General features: G+C 37.7%; 1 protein-coding gene across 1 annotated transcript; it reads right to left on the bottom strand.

Moving 5' to 3' along the window:
- Positions 1-270: 270 nt before the first annotated feature.
- Positions 271-6944, bottom strand: LOC129241685 (probable G-protein coupled receptor Mth-like 3). The gene is made up of 7 exons (XM_054878150.1): positions 6194-6944; positions 5980-6133; positions 1715-1894; positions 1386-1637; positions 1164-1314; positions 459-647; positions 271-396 (listed from the first exon to the last, which is right to left on the bottom strand). The coding sequence occupies exons 1-7, from the start codon at positions 6701-6703 to the stop codon at positions 384-386; spliced, it is 1449 nt and encodes a 482-aa protein (XP_054734125.1). The 5' UTR covers positions 6704-6944; the 3' UTR covers positions 271-383.
- Between the last annotated feature and the right edge of the window lie 14609 nt (positions 6945-21553).

Below are 21553 nucleotides of genomic sequence, written 5' to 3'. Positions count from 1 at the left end.
CATAAATCAAGTGACAGCTGTCAAAAAGACCATCTACGAAAAAGGTAGTGCCAACTTGAAAACCTAACCTCTAAAAAAACACCCTTTATTACCAACTTAAATATTTTGACTAACTTTTTTAGCACCCTGTAAAAATAATCATGTCTTCAATGCCGAATGCCTAGGTTTTCTGTTTCTAAATGCATATACAATTTTATAAGTATTTTGCGAATACCGCAGTGAATGAAATTAGTGATAAGCATTCGTGTAGTTAAAAGTATTTGCGTGCGAAGGAATGCAAGTGCTTCCAGGAAATCAAGAAAGATAAGCCCACTTTACGCTTGAAAAATTGCGAGTTCATTTTCGTTGCAAATAAAGATTTATTTATACATCCATAAATAATTTTATGAGTTCCACCTTAAAGATATTTAAAGAATTTCAATTAATATTTAAAATATTTCAAAATACTATTAACAAACCTTTCCTTCAGCAACACGAGTATTCTCCGTCTCAATACAAGTAAGATGAACAATATTATTCCCTGTGAGTCATTGAATAGATCGAAGATTGTAAAAAGAATTTTTACATCCTTACAAAACAAATACGACAGCAGCTCCATAATCCATGAAACACCCATCATAATGAATAAGCGCAGAAATGTAGCGAATCTATACGTAGAGGAAAATGTATAAATTCAGATAATCACACACAGTAATGTACAGGTAAACCCCGTTTGAAAACATAACTCAAAACATGAAGCATTGTGGTACTTGATTTTTATGAGAAGCTTTTTCATGGAACCCATACGGCAGCATTACCCGAATGGGCTTGTAAGTAACTACCACTTGGTAGCGCACGGATTCCAAGCCAGGTGTGGATATGTAGCATCAAATAATGGAAAAAGTTTGTTCTAATAGCGGTCGCCTCTTGGCAGGCAATAGCAAATTTCTGAGTCTACTGCCATGAAAACGCTCCTCATAAAAAGATCTATCTGCCGTTCGGTGGCGGCATAATACTACGAGTATACGCCCCACCACAAATTGGAGAAGGAGCTCGGATCGAATAAATTTCTATTATATGTAGTTGATAAGTTGAATTAGAGTTAAGTCTGGTTAGAGAGATTAGGAATCTAACCGGATTTGACCGTATATGTCAATGTTAATCTAATTAGCTACTAAAATTACTTGTATTGTTGACTTTTTTCACTTTCGAACTCATGGGCAGCTTCCTTGATTTGGCAAATATCAATGGCACACAATGTGAAAAATATAACGTTGAATAAAAACAGCAAACCAGTAGGTCCATAGAAATAAAATACGGCTGACCAGCTATTCGCTAAACATTTAAAAATTATACACATCAGCCACTGTATCAATAAAATGTATCAATATTTAATGTGTACTCACTTTTTATAAAACATTGACCATTACCAATTCCCGATTTCCATGCTTCATCCACGCTTGAAAACTCTACAACTATCGTCGCTATAGTAAAAACAAATGCAGCTGTCCAGACGTGTATAGAATAGTAAATGAATCGCATCTTCGGATTGGACGGTTGTAGCTGGTACCTTATGCCACGCACGCTTCGCCAGAGGTCGAAACAACTAATATTTAACCAAAAGAAAGCTGACATCAAGGAGAAGTAACACAGGAAACCTATAAAGCATTTAAGTCAAATTAACTTTGCCCAGAACATTTAGTTCAGCGATATTATTAATTGAACGTCCACTTACCCACGGCTTGACAGGCAGCGGGACTGTATTGCACCCAAAGTGTAGAAACCAGTATTGAGCTCCCCAAGGTAAAAGTACTGAGATAGCCGACTAAGCAGCTGTTATGAAGACAATGTAGCTTCGGTATATACAAATATACCCAAATCGTCGTCACCAAAAATGGCAGCGAAATGGCCAATACTGAAATTAAATGAAATAAAAGTCTAATGTGAGTTCCAAAGTTAAGAGAAGCTATTTTGCTAAACTGATTTATTTGGCAAATGAAGAATGGGTTGAATTATAGAATGATTTGCATAGCAAAGCCTGATGAATGAGTGGTCCAGATCGTCGAATCGTGCTTCTAGTGAACCGACGTTTGTTTTTTGCTGATCAAGGATTTATAATATGTACGAAATTGCCATGACTCTGAGTAGTTTCTTTTTACTTTGGCACACTTATTGTCTACTGGAAAAATCATGTCGGTTTTTTGTATAATTTAAAGTATACGAGGTTTGCCTTATACATATTGTGCCTTTGCCTATGTTTATTGCATTCGATATTTTTATTGTAAGTTTTGTATTTTTTAGTATGTTTTTGGTATTTTTGACGTATAAAGTTTTCTCTTTCGGGTTTAGTTGCTCTTTTTTCAGTGAGCTGAAAAATTCATCTCCCATAAAAGATGGAATTAACTCGTGAAAATTTTCGTGCCATGATTTATTACGATTTTCGAAGCAGATTTCCGAGACAGGAGGCGAGACAAATATAGGCGACAATATCAATTTACTTCAACTTTTGGCATAAGCACCACATCTAGCCCCTGTGAAATGCTGTTACAACGAGTTGTGCCCGTCAATCCTTGCAGGATGAATTTCATTAGTGCTATAGCAGAAACAATCTTGATGCTGTGTGTCAAATGATAACGCAAGATCGTCTTATGACATATCGCGAGATAGGGGCTGCCTTGGATATTAGTGAAACCACCATTCATTTATTGTTTTATAAACATTTGGTCATCAAGAAGACTTACTCTATTTGGTTACCGCGTAAATTGACAGTTGCCCAAAAATGTACTGTGACTCGTCTCCATTGGTATAAAGAAATGTTGATGAAACTCAGCCGCGGTAGTTCAAAGTACGCCCATGACATCGTAACAGATTATCAATCTTGGGTCTATGCGAGCTAAATTCAACAAAAGTTTTTCGCGGAAGCAGCAGTTCAAAGTAAATGTTGGCCTGCTTTTTTGGAAAAATCATGTCATGTCATGGTCATGTCATTCTTGTACCACGAGAGAAACTTAAAACAGTCAATTCTCATTGGTATATAACCATTTGTTTGCCAGAAGTTTTCGAATAATTAAGGAACACTAATCGAATCCTCCTTCATCAAGATAATAAGAGCTCTTACGTAGCGACTCACACAAGAGAGTTTTGGAGCACTCAAACTATCGAACTAATAGTCCACCTTAGAGCCCTGACTAATGATTTATGTTTATTCCCAAGCGTCAAAAATAAAATGCGAAGTCAACGTTTTTCAAGGTTTGAAGAAGCTGCTGAAGCCTTTAAACAGCTCCTTTCGGAGTTATCCACTTCTGAGTGGCAAATATAGGCGAATACGAAAGTGTGTCGACCTCCAAGGAGAATAGTACGACAAACAAGAAAGGCATTTTCATTATTATTTCACTTCATTACTGGGCGCAAAATATAAATTACAATATAACACACTCAGTGATGTTTGTGTACGAGGCATCTAACGTAAGCTTCAATATTCCCTAAATAAATATTAAATCGATTTTTTTATTTAATAACTTTTATATTTAAGTGATTCTGTAGCTCTTCTCTGCAAGGTTTTGTAACCCTAGACTTAATAAATGAAATCAAAATGAAATAATTCTCATTTATTTCGCCAGTTTCCAGTCTAACATTAATGGTTTGGGTTTTTTTATTACCACTGACTGGTTTGATTTAAAGAGTACCAAGTATTTTCACAAGCTCTTCGTTGAGGTTCGTCGATGATTTAGACGTGGGTCATTGATTTCAACTGGACCATACTATTAAACACTTTTGGGTGTAGAAACTCAGAAAACTGCATAAGCTTGTTAGATGAAGGGAATCCTCAAAGTAATGCATATTTGAGGGAGTTTACGCTGCTACGGTCCCCGAGGTTGGCTGTAGTGGAAACGCAACATATGCAAACACCTGAAAAGGGCGTAAGCGCCAATTATATACAGTCACTCACACCTTACCAAACTTAAGTAAAAATAAATCACCAGGCTATGATAAAATTGATTCTAAAGTAGCAAAGTGTTTACCAAAAAAAGGCATTATGCTGCTGACACATATTTACAACGCTATATTAAGATTAAACCATTTTCCTACACAATGGAAATGCGCGGAAATGGTTATGATTCCCAAGCCAAATAAGCCTGAAAATGAAGTAACGTCTTACAGACCAATAAGTTTACTGACACTTTTCTCTAAAATATTTGAGAGAATATTTTTACGGAGAATATCGCCAACTTTAAAACAAACATAATATAATACCTGAATATCAAATTGGTTTTCGCCGACACCATGGAACTCCCGAACAATGCCACCGAGTGGTTAACTTCATTGTTGATTCTTTCGAGAGAAAAGAGTATTGTTCAGCTGCCTTTTTGGATATCCAACAAGCATTTGACAAAGTTTGGCATCATGGTCTTTTATACAAATTGAAAAAAATTTTCCCCGCACAGATATATTTAATTCTAAAATCGTATCTAACTGAAAGATCATTTTACGTGAAAGTGAAAGATGAAACATCTAGCATTGCATACATCAAAGCTGGGGTACCTCAAGGAAGCGTACTCGGTCCAGTTCTTTATACTATTTTCACATCAGATATGCCAGTAACTGAAAATATACTTATTGCAACATATGCTGATGATACCGCGTTTCTTGCTTCAAGTTATTCTCCAACCGAATCTACCTCACTAGTACAAATTGCATTGAATTACTTGCAGGTCTGGTTAGACTGCTGGAAGATTAAAGTTAATACCAACAAATCTGTACATGTTTTATTTACACTACGGCGAAATGACTGTCCTGACTTGCAGATCAATGGAAACATTATTCCTAAATGTAACAGTGTAAAATATTTAGGCTTACACCTAGACAAGCGATTAACATGGAAGTGTCATATACAAGCTAAAGCTAACCAATTAAAAATTAAAACAAGAAAATTCTATTGGTTACTTGGACCTAAGTCACCACTTTACCTTGAAACCAAGTTATTATTATACAAAGCCCTATTGAAGCCAGTATGCACATATGGCGTACAACTTTGGAGAACAGCCTCTAATTTTAATATAGAAATCTTACAAAGATATCAGTCGAAAACCCTTCGATTGATAACGAGTGCACCCTGGTTCATTACCAATAAAGCCATTCATTCAGACTTACATATTGCTTTCATAAAAACTGAGATTCAAAGATTCAGTACAGCATATTTGCAAAGGATCAGCTATCATGAAAACCCGCTTGCAATAACTCTCTTAGATGAAACCAATGAAATAATAAGTCTGAAAAGACAACATGTTTTAGATCTCCCATTTCGTACCTAATCACTATTTATTAAAAAGTTTACAACACATTCATATAACGTTATCACATGTATAGCCTTAACTTGGTATAAATATATGTATTACATATAAGTATATTATTATTGTTTTCACTGGAGATCAATAATACATGTCAAATAACCACAATGTTATATAATTTGCTTATTTCTCTTAGAATAGATTGCAAATAAAAGTATTAATAAAAAAAAAACCTTACTTGATGCAGATACGTTTGTTTTGTTTTATTGTCGGTTTTGAAGACAAATATAAGAAAATATGATCTGGAGAGTGGAACTAAATTAGTCTAGAAAACACAAAAAGCGTGATTGACTCCAAACAACGTAGACTTCAAACTGTAATTGATAATAAAGGATACTCAACAAAGTACTAAATACGTTAATTAAAATTAAATTTTATATGAAAAGTTGCTCTGCGGCACGAATTCTTTGTATGTTTTGGTTTTTTTTTTCGTATTACAATGAAATGAGTGAACACTATTTTGTATTTTATGTTGAGTAATGAAATAAAATAAAATAAAATAAAATAAAATAAAATAAATAAAATATCTGTAGACTTTGTTTTTTCTATTTTAAGTTCATAAATCCTTTAAATAAACCAATCCTTGTTTAATCCTCAAAAAAATTCAATTTAGTTTCGTGAAGTGTACATATTTACATTTCTGGATACTTACGTAATACCTTCAAATGATTTAAGCGACTGATGGGCTCATTTTCATAGCAGATGACGGGATTTAAACTCAAAGTTGTGTTGTACCAGAAAGGTGTTAAACAATATTCACTTTTTGGTATGAATTTTCCATCGGACGGGCGTATTAAGGTACCATTCTGAAAATTATCGAAATGTTTACTAAGAACAATTTTCAAAACATGCAATATTCTCATTACATCAATTAAAAGGGTGAGGCTACTTGTGTATAGTAGAGGATTTAACACTTCAAGCGTGTCGCAGGGGATACCCAGCTGGTGTATGAAATTTTTAGACACATCGATGAAACCGCTATTTTGGTATCTGTCCGTAAACATTACAATTTGTGGAAAATATTCCTTTTGTCCCTTGTTGAACTTGATGCATGTTTTTGAGTCCACATCGAGCAATTCATCGGGCTTACAGCAGAGTTTGATACACTTCTTCAATTTACACACACAGCCTCTCATATGTGGAGAAACAACGTGCCGTGTTCCATCGTAGCGCTCCTCATAGTCATAAAAGGCTGTCAAATTTTTTGGAATATGAACTCCTTCATAAACATACGAGCCATCTCTCTGTGGCCGTATATTTTTCAGACTAACGGTATCTTCGAATTCACAATTTAATATGTTGGCAGCTGTAAATCGTTGGGCAAGCTGAACCACAAGCGTCACCACAATTAGTTGGATCTTCGAACTTTTAAGCATTTTACATAAAGCGATTCCGAATCAAATTTGCGTATGGAAATGTGGAAATCATCTGTTAATAAACGATATTAATAAGTACCACCGTCACACTTTGGCTTTCACAATGTTTCAGAATGTTTCTGCGATATATTTTTCATGCAAGCGAACACATGAAATACGCGACTAAGCGATAACTAAAAAGACGTAAAAAAATAAGTTTCGAAGAAGAAACAACACTTTTGCGTACTAAATTGCACTTCTGATCCCGATCGGAGCTTGTTTGCAACTGCGCATGAATAAAAAATTAATATTTGGCAAAACTCTTATCAATGCAGAAAATTTAATGTGAAACCGCCAAAGTTGTGATTGTTTTTATATACACACACACATGTCTTTGTTTGCGGTTTTCATAAATGAAGATCTTATTAATTACAATTATAATTACACCAGTTTACAGACCAAAAAAAAAACTTAAGAATCAGACCGTGCAATTCCTATGTAAAATCGATGGCAGAGTCCGACAATCGTTATAATTTCTTCTGTTTTCAAGATATCGTGAAATTTTTTTTTTTTTTTCAACATAATCCCCTTTTAGAATGACACACTTCTCTCACCGTCCCGGCAATTTTTTTAAACCTTCCAAAAAATAGGATATGTCTAACTCTCCAAAATACGCCCCTGCCTCCACGATGACTTCCTCGTTTGAACTAAATTTTTCGCCGCGCGCTATTTCTTCTTGTTAAGGAACAAGAAAAAGGGAGCCAGATCGAGTGAATACGGGGGATGCGGCAGCAATTCATAACGCAATTCATGCAGTTTGGCGGCGACAACTTCGGATAAATGCGCGGGTGCGTTATCGGGAAAGGTTAAACAACACCCTCTTTTTTGGCAACTGCGGCCGTGTCTTCTTCAATTTTTTGTGAAAGCGGTCCAATAACTCACTGTAGTATTGTCAATCGATCGTTGTTCCTTTTTCTAAAAAATCCATGAGGATCGTTGCCATGATCTTTCCGGCCGATGAGACTCTTTTCACCTTCTTTGGAGCAGATTTCACCGGTTAATCCATTGTTTTGATTTTTGCTTAGTTTCTGCTGTATAAGGTTTAATCCAGGTTTTGTCAACGGTGACAACTCGATGCAAAAGTTCCTTCGAATCTCTCTTAAATTGCTCCAAACTATGCTTCGAAGTTAACAGCCGCATCCGCTTGCTGTTGCTTGTGAGCAATCGCGGCACCCATCCAGCCGACAATTTTTTCATAGATAACTTATCGGATAAAATATTAATATCCGTTCCGGTCGCCACACCTGAGGCCTCTGTTACTTCGCGCGCTTTCGTTCGTCGATCAGCGAGAATCATGTCGTGGACTTTTTGAATGATTTCCTCGGTAATCACGTCTGCTGGGAGTCCTGGTCGCTCCTCATCAAATACGGATGTTCGCCCACGTTTAAATTCGTTGAACCAATACATAACTGTTGTAATAGATGCCGAAGCGTCCTCATAGACAGCATCCAACTTTGCTTTTATCTTCTCGCATTGTTTACCATCCAAAAACAAAAAAAGCGAACGAAGCTGCTCTTTTTCCATCTTATCGAAAATCACGAAACACATCTTACTCGAATAGCTGGCAAATTCAAACTAATCTATCAATCAGTCTGAAATTTGTTTTGCGGTCGTTTGATAGATGGCAGCAGACGATGCTTATACCAACTTCCCTCAGAAACGCCCTCTGTCATCAAACACGGGTACTTATTGAATCGGCCTCGTATATTTGTTAATAAATATGTCCACTTCTTGTTTTGATACCCAATGACTCATGTTTATTCCAAGTTGATGTGATAGGAAATTGTTTTTAGGAATGTGGTTTTAATGCTAAAATGGCTTCAATCGTTTCATATTCCATTTCAATATTTTTTATGAACGATTTCTTATCATTTCTCATTTAAATGCGTTTTTTGAAGCTTTTATTGCATTTTGATAAAAGATTTACAAAGTTGAACACAAAAGCCAATCGCGGGCTCTTTGTTTCAAGTTCATTTTCTGATCCCAACAAACAACAAAATTGTAGTAATGAAGATGACGCAATGACTGAAGTTATTTACAATCAAAAGTTATACTTATTTCCCAGTATTCCGTCGCTGGGCTGGTATATCGAACTGAAATATATTTTTAAAAGTTGGCTTTACGTTTCGCTTTTGGAGAATGCAGTTGAAGGAATTTATGATTTTGGTTGATATACTGAAATTTATTCTGAAGAATATTTCAAATATAAATTTAAGTTAATAATTTTCCGCAAAGCTCATGTGAAACAAATACCTCCATGACTACCCTAACAGGAAAAATAATTTTCTCACCGTTAACACCATCGCGTATTTGGTATTTCCTTTATTGCCTATAAGTGCATGTTGGGCTCAGTTGCCAACGACTTTTCTCGACGTGGCATAACACCCTTAGTGAGTACCACTTCCAGGCAGGATCCTGGCGCTATGATCCCCACAAACAATTCTAGAGCTGTAACGCAGTAAATTTTTATGAATGAGGCATGAAAAACGACGCTACCGTACAAACAACGCAATTGAAACACAAGTGACACATCCGCTATCCTGGAGGCGGTGTTAGAACAAAGTCACAATAATGCATTCCAGTTGCTTGGTTGATTTAAATAAAAATCGTCTCCTGCGCGGAAATGCTATGGGTTGCACAACATAGATATGGCAGCTATACATGAATTAATGAACAATTTCAATCACAATATCAAAGTCCGCGAATTCAATGTAAGGGCAAACCACAAACAAATAATATACGCTTTGCTTCTCAATGTGATAAGTCGCGCCGCGATAAGCCAGACTGCTCTCGCATGATCCGGCATTCTTCGCAGATTTAGAACATTTCCTTACCCACAACGAAATATCGCTCAATATCAGGCACTCGCGTTTTCATACTACGGTGTGGCGCCGCTAAATAGAATGTAGACACTATGAGGCAGTCGACTATGTTGCAACTCTTCAAGATTGCATGCTACTTTACGCTGAAGATAATATGCCTCTAATGTGAATATTTCAACAACACAATGACCCGAAACATACGGCAAAGTGTATAAAAGAGTGGTTCAGGGTCAACCACACCAATAGATCAACAATCCTTGTTTTTATATTTTTTTTTACTTTACGACGATTTGTTTGTTGTTTGGCAAATGGTAAGTATTCATCGATAGAACTCTTTCTGTTTAATTTTCTACACTTATAAATGGAATACCCAGGAGGCAAACATCAACATTCTCACTGAGGTCAAAAAGCTGCAGAAGCAGATCGGGACATCTGAGACGAGTATGAAGAAGGTGTCATAGGTGAATTTACAGCATCATATGATTTGCGAAGTATGGTACAAAAATAGTGACTTTTACGTCGATGATACGTCCCGCAGTGGAAGACCTTCTCAATTCGAAGAAGAAAGTCTCAAATAACTTCTGAAGAAGAACGGTCGCTAAACCAGTCTGAAATTAGCGGAAAAAGGTACTGCGATTATGGAACGTGTCTCAATCACCTTCATTCAATGGGATTTACCGAAAAATTGGTAGCCTTCGAGACCTGATCGACATGGTCAAACCATACTCTTTTACGGCAACGCCAAGCTCCATTTACACAAGTCGTCAAAGGCACACTCCAAGAGCGCAAATGGGAGGCTCTGCAGCATCCGCCGTATTCCTCGGACTTTCCACCGACTGATTGCCGTATTTTCCGGTCCCTGTCAAACTATATAAAGGGTGTTCGATTACAAAGAGGTCCTTAAAAACTGGATTAACAACTTCTTTGACACCAGGCAAGACAATTTTTGGCGGAACGGTATCAAGGAATTGGTCGAGAGTTGGGAAGAGGTTGTAAACTGCAACGGTGAATATATAATTGATTAACTTGTTGATATAGTTATTATTTTTCTTAATAAAAGACTTCGGTAAAAACGCTACGAACTTATACCCCAATCCAAAAAATTACAACAGCTGAGTAGATCTTTTGTTTTTCAATTTGTTCGTCATAAATATCCTCTAGATAAACTGGTGAAATGGTTGAAGTAGCAATCTCGCATTCCCAAAGTAGTAACTGGCAAATATCTACAGCCAGCCAGAGCTGTTGATGTAGTGGAAATGATTGATGGGACTTAGGTTGGCGCACTGCCAACCTGTTGGCTGTCGAAGAAAGGAGCACCCGGTGACCATTAGATGTCTAGCTGTCAAGCCTGGACACTTACAATGAAAAAGCTCAACAGTTTCCTTTTCTAAAAGGTTCCCACAACTTCTGTAATGGGGATTAAATGGTACACTTAGTTCCTCCGCGTGTGTGTCGATCGTACAATGACCAGTCAATACAGCCACGAGTTTGGAAATTGAATGGCATGGAGTCCCCAGGACGATCTGAGTCCTGCGGCTATTGCACTGTAGACAAAGGGTTTTCAAAAAAGCCTACGAAGAAATGGAACTCCATCTCTTCTGCGTTTTCCTGAGAAGTAAGTTTTGCAATTTTTCTCTGCAAAAGTCAGGGAGGTGCTGATGACCGGGTAGGGGATCTCTGTGACCAATTATGTAGAACCCTCCTTTTGTGGATCTACAATAAGTCGCTGGCTGTACTTCTTACATAACTGTATGTAGTTATGCACCTGAATATGTAAGTATTTTTTGAAGATTTTCTCACTTTTTATAAATTAAGTATTGTTCGAAAACCTATAAGTCTCTACTTTTTATTCTATATTTTATATTTATGAAAGAATTTCACACAAAACCCCCACTTGAAGAAAATCCTGGTTGCGCGCCTTATTACACTTATACACACACAGACACAGGTATACAAGCACATATGGATATTATTTATTTATATGGATGCTTGTCTGCAATTCATTAATATTTTGTGCACATTTCTATAGCTGTCAACATATGTAGCACACATATGCTAGCTCTTGTACAACATACAAACTTACATTTCGTGACATAATGTCGGAAACACGCGTCTTTTTGATGTCTTGACAGGATTTCACGCCTCAAAATCCATTGTCGACCAAACACAAAACCTGAAATTCATCCAATTTCACTGAAAATTTGCCAACATACAAAGCCAGGCAAAATAGCAATAACTACCCGTAAAAATAGGACACAGTGCTTGGAGCGTGTATGTGTATGTGTGTACGAATGTACTTTGCGGCAATTGTGTTGAGGCAAATAGCATAACGGCTAAAAAAGTCAAAAGTCTCCGCTACTTAAACCAATTTAAGAGGTCGTTCCGAATGCTTTTCACATTTCGCCATTCACCGTTCACCATTCGCCTTTCATGTCCTTCAGTCAAACGGGCGGCAGATGAGATGGCATTTGGTACTGCTACCGAGCGCTGGATAACAAAATGTCCTTTTGAATGCGCCGTAATCGTAAAGGTGTGATAGTCTTAAGCTGCTTGAACGTATCACCAAGTTGAGCGACAATGACCGGACAACAAACCAAGTGGCGTATATTTTTTCTTATTCATCCGGTTGCACAATGTCCTTCTTGTAAGGATGTGTGCAACAATAAACTAATAAAAATGTCAAAACGCATCAAAAGAGTGAAAAGATTACAGCTTAAGATTTTTCACTTTCATGCAAGGTCTGTATTGGCAGCGGTGGATGTTCTAAAAAGGATTTATTAAGGGCGAAAGCGACATTGGTCGATGAATAAAGGAGAGAAAAGGAGGAAAGTGACTTGCAAAGGATTATGGCCCGCAACAACGTGTGTACGCTCCTATGTGAATTTTTGTTTGCCCGATGCCCTCACATATGAATATAAATATGTGTATGTGTGTATACACACGCCATGTTATGTGGGGTTATGCTCACATGAGCTCACACACACACACACGTGCACTAAAATGTGTTGCTAACTTTGTTCGTTCGACATGTGCTGCTCGCCTTTTAAAATATCGAAATCGCATCAAAATCGTAACGCTTCACGCTTTCTGCAATTCATTGGCATTAAATTTAACAAAAGTCATATTTTTCGTGCCTCCATCTACACGATATCCTATTAAAAAACATGCGTTGCTGCTGCTGCTGCTAAAAGGAATGTAGTTGAGCGCAGGACATTGTCAATACTTTGTATGAATGTGCCATGCTAGCAGCCAAACACATTTTATCAATTACCTATATGTGTACGTATGTGTATGCATGTACGTACATATATGAATTTTGATTGTGTATGTTTGTAATCTTGTATGTAAATGTATTTGCATCACACACTTAACCTACACACGCCCACCAATTGGCGTTGATGCGGTACGCACGTGTAGAACATTCATCCTGATCTATTCATATAAACTTGTCCATGTATGTACCATATGTATATATATTGGTGTGGTTTTGTATACATTTTTAATGGCATAAAAAACAGGATATGCCACAATATAGCGACAACACTTTGAGCATTCAGCCCAAATGTATAGAAACATTACAGCTGCATTTAGCGAGGCAGATGGGGTTATAAAAGAGGATTAGTGCTACTGATTCGTTAAGAGTTGTAATGAGAAGTTAGTCACATACTCAATGATAAACCGCAAACATTTATTTGTGAGTTCCATTATAAAAATCTGCAGCTATGTATTTTGATTTTAAAAGCCTGTTTGCCATTGTTGGATTCATGCCAATGCTTCATAACAAAATTTTAATGTATAGTATTTGAAATAGAGAGAAATTTAAAATCTGAAAAGGAAATCTGTTTGCAACAAAACATTTAATTGACTTATATATACATATGTATATACAAGGTGATGTCCAAAATAAACAGCGCTGAGCTAAAATAGGAACGACAGGAGCTTTGTGCTGATAACTTCGAGTTTATTTATTCAAAATAATCCCCTCTGGCCTCGACCTAAAATCTGGCGCGATCTAAAAGCTTTTCGAAAGAGTATTTCAGGTGATTGACCGGAATGTTCTTCAGGATGTCGGTACAAGCCTTTTGGATGGCCTCTACGGGCGCAAAACGTTTTTGCCTTTCATGGCCAAATGAAATTTCCCGCATAAGTAGAAGCCACATCAGGCGAATACGCTGAGTGATTGATGGTTAAAATGCGATTTCTAGTCAAAAAATCAATCACAAGAATGGATCGATGAGATGACGGATTATCACGCAATAAGTGCCAGCTTTCTCCTTCGCGGTATTCAGGGCGAATTCGACGAATGCGATTCAACAAATCCTTTAAAACGCCAAGATAGAAAATTTAATTGACGGTTTGGCCCACTTGGCATGAACTCCTTGTGGATAATTCCCTTAGAATCGTAAAAAGAAATGAGCATCGACTTGAAATTTAGATTTCTTCAAACTCGGTTTTTGGATGGTGGCTATTCTGGGGCCTTCCATTCGGTACTTTGGCGCTTAGTTTTAGGTTCTTGTTGGAAACATCGCGTTTCATCACCAGTTACAATGTTCTGAAGGAAGCTCTCGCCTTTACTCGCCTCTTCAATGAGGTCTTTCTGAGCAATTTTTGGGCCTCAGTTAACTTGTGCGGAATAAAATGTGCACAGATCTAAATCAATGTTTTGGAGATATCCAACTCTTATTCCACGAATTTCAACGATGATTTCGGTTCATTTTTCATAAATTTACGAAGAATTTCGATGGACTTTTCGGTGATTACTGATTTTTGGCGGCCCGTATGTTCATTGTCATTTATGTTCTCACAACCATCTCTGAAACGTGTAAACCACTCATGAACTCTGACACGAGATAGACAATCATCGCCACAAACTTTTTCATCAATTTTAATGTTTCGGTAAACGTTTTATCGATTTGAAACATAATTTGATATTAGCTCTTTGTTCGCAACTCATTTTTCATACTGAAACTTTAGCCGTAATAACTTCGCTTCCACTGAACCGAATGTCACCAAGCTTTCAATGGAGGTTAGCTAGGGATGTAACTTCCAACGCAGTAACTCTTAAAAAAGATGACATCATCAAAAACATTTTTAGTCTTGTTTATTTTAGGCTTCACTTTGTATGTATTTAATTGGCGCTTATACTTCATGTTTAAGGTATACTCCTCTTATTTGTGGAGTGCGTCTTGAACAAATGGTATTGGGACACTTCGGTTACAAATAATCAAAATGATGGAATCAATTTTTGGCGGCCGCCGTAGCCGAATGTGTTGCTGCGCGACTATCATTCAGAAGTGCACAGGTTCGAAAAATCGGGCAGGAAACACCAAAATTGGAAAAAGTATAATACTGTGGAGGTGCCTACTTGTGGAAATACATCACTTCGCACAGCACAAAGAGTGAAATTACCAATGCCGCTTAATATTATATAAAAAATGTCCAAATTTTTTTTGTGCTTATAAATATTTATGCTACGTGATGGTAAATGGCTTTATTAACATTTTAATTTAATTTTTTATTTATAGCCACAATCTTCTACCGTGCCAGGCCCCGACCAAAAGTAGTAAGCTACTTAATTGCTTGGGAAGAGCTTTTTTTTATTTTTCGACATAGTCTCCTTTTAGGCTTATCTACGCCCCACGTTGTTGTAGTTTGTCGATCCCTTCCAAATAGTAGGATTTATCCAAGTCTGAAAAATAATCATTAATTTCTGCAACCACCTCCAAATTCAAATTATTTTCAATTCTTCAATTCAATTTCTCAAAATGGGGAACAAATAGTCCGAGGGATCCGAGGGAGCTAAGTCTAGAGAATAGGGGAATGGGAAACTAGTAAGGTAGAAACCTACTTTCATTAATTTTGCGACCACGACTGCTGAGGCGTGAGCAGGTGCGTTGTCGTGATGGACAAGGAAAATCACTCGTCTTCCTCGATTCAAGCGAATGCCAAACACAAAGAAATATATCGATCTGACCGAAACTTGGGGAGTGTTCTTTCAAGAGATGCTACTAATTAAACATAACCTCAATACGTGCCAGCAGTGCCATCTCTCTGACTTTGCACAGCCTTTTGAAACGACTCTCATACATCACAAAACATTCAATAGTGGACTCAGGCTTATCAACCTCAACGGTTTGTAAAGTATGGATCAGCATCAGGTTCAAAAACAAAAAGATCCTGCGAGCTATGATCAAGTTGCAATAGATAGAAGGCATGCTTCCAATGTTTTAGATGTATAGGGTTGTTCAATAGGTGCGCTTCAACTTTTTTCCGATAGGGAGGGCGAACGATGCAAAATTTTTTTATTTTTCGCTTGTCATTTGTAAACTTCATTAGTATACATTTCATCATGGAACGCTACACACTTGAGCAACGATTGCAAATCGTGCAAATTTTTTATGAAAATAATCGTTCTGTTGCTGCTACTTTAAGAGCATTACGGCCATTTTACGGTCCATTTAACAAGCCGTCCCGTTTTGGGGTTATGTGAAGTCATTGGTCTACAGTAACAAGCCGGCGACGATTTGTGAGCTTAGAGCCAATATTGAAACCGAAATTGCTGGAATTTCGGCCGATTTATGCAAAAGAGTGGTCGAAAATTGGGTTCAACGATTGGACTTCGTAAAACGTGCACGCGGTGGTCATGCAAAAGAAATCGAATTTCATACTTAAATGTATATGTTCAAACTCGATAATAAAAAAAAATTAGTTAAAAAAGTCAAACCGTTTGTGTTTTATTCAAAAAAGTTCAAAAGTTGAAGCCGCTTCCCTGGGGGAAAAATCGACTTGGATCATTTTATTCTTCAAGCCTCTGTGCAGCAAAGCACGTGCATCAAACTATACAAGGGAAACTCATTATCGGGAAGCTGCAAACGTCTCCAACTCCTGCTCTCAGAAAGCACTGTTCAACAGACCGATGCTTTCGAATAATGAAAGCGCACCAATATCTAATAAGAAAGTTCAGCGGCTTTCAAAGGGTTCCAAGACCTGTACCAGCTACCTGGAGGTTGTGGTCCGCAACATGCTTAACCTGCGATAAAGTCACTGCGGTGGAAGAGACGATTAAGGTCCCTAATTGTGCTGCGAGATAATGGCGGCGTGGAACTGGTTTGGTGCATGCATCAGTTTCTGTAGGAAATATGGTATGCTTGCCGATTGGAAATTAAGTGTTTTCTGTCTGATCCATAAGTGAAGGATCCTGCGCCAACTATTGTGGAATTAGTGTTCTAAAAATCGTGTGTAAAGTTTATCCAATGTATTATGTGAAAAGACTGAAGCCCACTGTCAATTAGCGGATTGGATTTTATCGGTGTGCCCACTTAAATAATTCCTCGACAGGATATTGAAAATACGTCCAGCCTTGGAAAATTTCTGTAAATCAACCGTATCAATATAATCAAAATATATGTACAATATAGTTAAAAATAAAAGTCATTATGTGTATGCACCTTCAGACACACAAGCTTTGCAATGGGAATATACAGGCATGGGATAGAAATCGCGCTTTTTACCGAAGTTACAAAACGAACGGAAAGCGGAAATGTACATATCTGAAATTTCGTTTCTTCATTCGGTTTCCTACTTTTTCTTCTTTCCCTTTTTCTTTTTTCTTTCTCTATCCTCAATTACTCCCAAATTTGGATATTTGATCTTGAAATTTTGGAATCTTTGCTTGATGGCATCATTTCACGGGTTCCTACTTCACATTTTACTATATGGGTATTGGCAAATATAAAACAAAAATAGCCTTTGTGCGAAATACTTCCGAAAATGTAAAGAAAAAATATAATTCGAAGAAGTGAGAAGTCTAAAATCTCTAAATATTTGATCATCAATAATTGCAATGATAATAAGATAAGATAATAGAGATAATTACAATGATTGAATGTGACTTAGGAAGTTAAATGAAATATTGAATTAACTTATATTTCCATCTTTTTTAGACCTTTAATCGAAAACGAATATTTAATAGATGAAGTGCTTGACGAACTCGACGAAGAAGAGTACGTGGTAAATAAGTTCGTGTATGAAACACAAAATTTATAAAAACATTTTTTTCCAATAGTGGTCGCTTCTCAACAGGCAATGGCAAACCTCCAAGTGTATTTCTGTCACAAAAAAACTCCTCATAAAAATATTTACCATTCGGAGCCGGCTTAAAACTGTAGGTTCCACCATTTATTAAACAGCATTAAGACGCACACCCCAAATAGGAGGAGGAGATTTGCGAAACACGTAACAGAAGTGCACACGTCAATTACCTATTTATTCATTTATTTTATATAAACATGTAATAGATGCGCTTAAGTTAAGTTATCACTCCTTACAAGGAGTTGGCATATGTCTGCAGGTCTATTATGATATCATTTGATTGCGCTCAAGTCTACTCCTCTAATTTTCGATGTGGTTAAAATCTGATAACCGTTGAAAATTTGTGGATGGTTAAAGTGATACCAACTTTTGTTGCTTTTTTCATTAATAAAAATACTGAATATTTAAAAAGTTATTAGATTGAAATGTAGATGGACTCGAGTTTTGCTCTTTGACGCCATGACCGTTTGTGACCACCATCACACTACCTTATCCAAATCCAGTTCTCTTATTAAGCTTAAGATAGAGCTGGGGTGGGCTCTTCGTATAAGCCTTTCTTCTGATAGAAGATATTCATAGCGCCACACTCAAGGTTAAGGTGTATTGGAGTCTCCGGGGGTTAGTCACAGAAATGACAAGAGTACCATAGATGGACCATATTCCAATACTGTCCAGATGACCGCGCAATCTGCAGTGGCCTGTGTGCTCCCGAGCATTCTTAGATTATCCTTAGGGGGAGTTACGAGTTTTCGAACCCTCTTTTGATTGTACTACCCTAGAAAGGATTTCGCTTGACGTAGCTCCATAATTAAAAATAGTTTGCTTGTTTATTACCTGGACCCTTTTTTTATATGAATTCGGCTCGGTTTCGGTTCAATCGTAGAGGTCGATGTTCGTTTATTCTTTACCGTTAACTGGTCTACCAGAATCAAACACTGCAGACTGATTAAACAAAGAAAGAAATAAATAAATATAAATGAAGAAACCTAATAGCGCGTTCACACTATCATCAATAAGTTAATTATTTTAAGTAAGTTATTCAGAAATTTAGCAAATTTTTTAAAACTTTATCTCGTATAATCCCCACCTTTATCTCTCTAATTTATGTATGTATTTCAAGCAATAATACTTAGCTTCCATGTCTCATCTATTGAAATTACAATATCTACATAAGTAAATAGTAGTAAACGAAATGAAGTGCACGCCCACTTGCGCCTCATATTATTACTCGCTTGTGTCACTTGCTTAGCAAATGGCAGATGAATTCGCATTAAATGCACAGCAGCGTAAGGATGCTTACTCACACACTCGCACACAATGAGATATTACCACGTTGTTACCAAAGGACAATTGATTTCCGCTGCGTTTCCGCGAGCAGCAGCCGCATTAGTTATTCGTGGCGGGGCGGAGGCACTGTTGGACAGGCGAAGTGGATAAAAAAAAAGACTGCTTAACCAAATAAACCCGGCCAAGTGGATTTAACGTACAAGCCACGGCACAAGAACGTAGCAGAGCTGAATGCAATGGGTTGTAACTCTTGCAATGTTGCAACATGGACAATTGCCACCGCGACTGGAGACTACTTGAATCTTGCCGCGTTTCCTATGAGAAAGAGACTTCTGCGACCGAGCTGCAATGCTTCTTGTTCGTAATTTACATTTCTTTTGCTTGGCATTCGCGGCCTTAATGCCACCCTGCTGTGCTAAGCCTCTTGCACTTTCATTACCCTTCGCGCGCCTCTTTAGCTTCTTTATGCGAATGAAGCTGCTGGATTTTAATTTAAGTCGACTTCAATTGTTATTTACATTTTCATTAGCATACACAATAAAAATGCGAATTGCGAATGTGAAATACAAAATGGAATGGGAAGTATAAAGATTGGAATGTAGATGGCAACGTAGTGAGAGCAATGGTGTTGCATGAACAGTTCGTCAGCGAGCCATTGGGTGTTAGGGCGAGTTGAGCTCGCGCAAATGAAATTGAAATTATTAAAAAGCGCCACAAATGCGCCGCCATTCTGTCATTGCGCTTGTGGGGCCTCACCCAGCTCCTCCAGTCTCGTTAGCTGATAGCTTGCTCGCAACGGAAACGGATGTCAGCATACAAACGGAAGCGGATGGGCGCGCAGGGAGGTGATGTCGGGTAGACGAGAGATCGGGCTTGCTGCGCGCCATTAATGAATATTTCATTCACTACGTTGCAGTATTTGTTGATGTTACTGCTGTTGTTGGTGTTGTTCTTATTGCGAAGTGGCTTTCGAGTGTACATTTCAACATTTTTATTTCGCTTTTATTTTAAGCTCCTGCGGATTTCGGACAAATCAGATTTTAGCTGCGGCAACTCACTCGCCACAACGGCTCATGCTGCTCTTCCACTTTTGCAATTTTCTTCACTGCAAACAATGAAAATTGCTTACACACCTCTTCTCCTCACTTTGCCCACCTTACTGCCATAGACGCCATTTTATGCACGCTGTTCACAACAACAAATCTGAGTGAATTTATTTGATTGCCGTTGGCGGTTAGATGCGACTTAAAAATGTAAATTATTGTAAATGTGATCCGAATGCGCGGTTAGATTGGCGCTTAAGCGGTGGATTTGCGAGACCCCAACGAAGGAAGGGAGAAGAAATGGCAGGGTTGCTCACAAAATGGTACTTATTAAATTAGAAACAATGCGGCCCAACCATTTCCCTTATACAACAGTGCACTTGTGTCTTTGTGGTACCAGACCCATGCGAAATCTACAAATATTTTGAAGGCAATAAGTAAAGGAAGTGTTGAAAGAGCCCAAACTTCCAAGCATCTAATCGGCCTGGATTTGGTTAAAAATTACTTTGCATTAATTTTCGTCTCGAAGTATGGTGGCAGACTAACCAGTAATCATCCTGCCATTTTTTAGTGGTTGTGGTGGTTGCATTACTGCGGTTGCTTTGGTCACAAATCTAATGCGATATATTTGCATATTTTGATTGCGACTCCGCGTTCATACCCCATCTCCTGTGTGCTCTGCAAATTATTGCTTCTTCTATAAATATTGTTATTGTTACTGGCCATTGGCCGTCGAATTGTAATTGGCATGTCTGTCTGGCTTTTTAGCCGCTAAGTGAGTCGCCATTTGTAAATTGAAATAATGTAAATTTACAAGCTTAAAACAAATCCGTCGCTGACGCTCACATTTTACAAATTCAATTAAATGACACAGATTGTCGGAATTCCCACTGACGCTGTGACAGGTTTGGACCCTCCCTCATAGAAATAATTATGGCCGCAAATGTTAATTTGCAGTTTGCGACGCTTAATTTTATTGTTCGGGAAGCAATCGTGAATCGGATCAAGAAGCCAAGAACTCATCAGGATCGCCAAATCTCAAAATTTCAATATAAGTAAACAAGGAGCGCATGTTTCGATTCCCTATATTTAATAGTCATTTTACGACAGTGACGATCTATTTTTTTTTGTTTTTGGAAAAATTTCTTCATACGCCCTTAAAATATATATTATATTTACATGCGTCGTTTTGACTCCTATTTGGGACATAGGGCGTCAACCACTGCTCTTCGCATACGGCCACGGTTTTGTGCTAGGGATCTTAACTCGTACCCCGATAATGGAAGGGACTTCATTTCAGTTTCTGTTGAACGCCGCCAGGTGGTACATGGTTTGGCAATTCGTTCACCAGTTTGTTGAAATGGATTTCAGCGCAGCGTCAACCTCGGACGTGAAACACCAAATTATAGAAAACGTTTTTTTTAATACCGAACTGCGTCTCTCGGTAGCTAATGGCAAACCTCCGTGGGTATTTCTACCATGAAAAATCTTTTCATAAAGTACCATCTGCCGTTCGGAGGCAGCATAACACAGTTTGTTTAGAACATCAAGACGCACCCCACAAAAAG

Source organism: Anastrepha obliqua, chromosome 3 (genome assembly GCF_027943255.1).
Source record: "Anastrepha obliqua isolate idAnaObli1 chromosome 3, idAnaObli1_1.0, whole genome shotgun sequence".
NCBI classification, from domain to species: domain Eukaryota; kingdom Metazoa; phylum Arthropoda; class Insecta; order Diptera; family Tephritidae; genus Anastrepha; species Anastrepha obliqua.
This window is presented reverse-complemented; position numbering and strand designations above follow the sequence as displayed.

Coding starts and splice junctions, on each gene's coding strand:
- LOC129241685 (XM_054878150.1), bottom strand. CDS start 6,703: ATGCTTAAAAGTTCGAAGATCCAACTAATTGTGGTGACGCTTGTGGTT. Junction 6,134..6,193: donor GCCTCACCCTTTTAATTGAT/GTAATGAGAATA, acceptor GATAATTTTCAG/AATGGTACCTTAATACGCCC. Junction 1,315..1,385: donor TGGTCAATGTTTTATAAAAA/GTGAGTACACAT, acceptor TTAAATGTTTAG/CGAATAGCTGGTCAGCCGTA.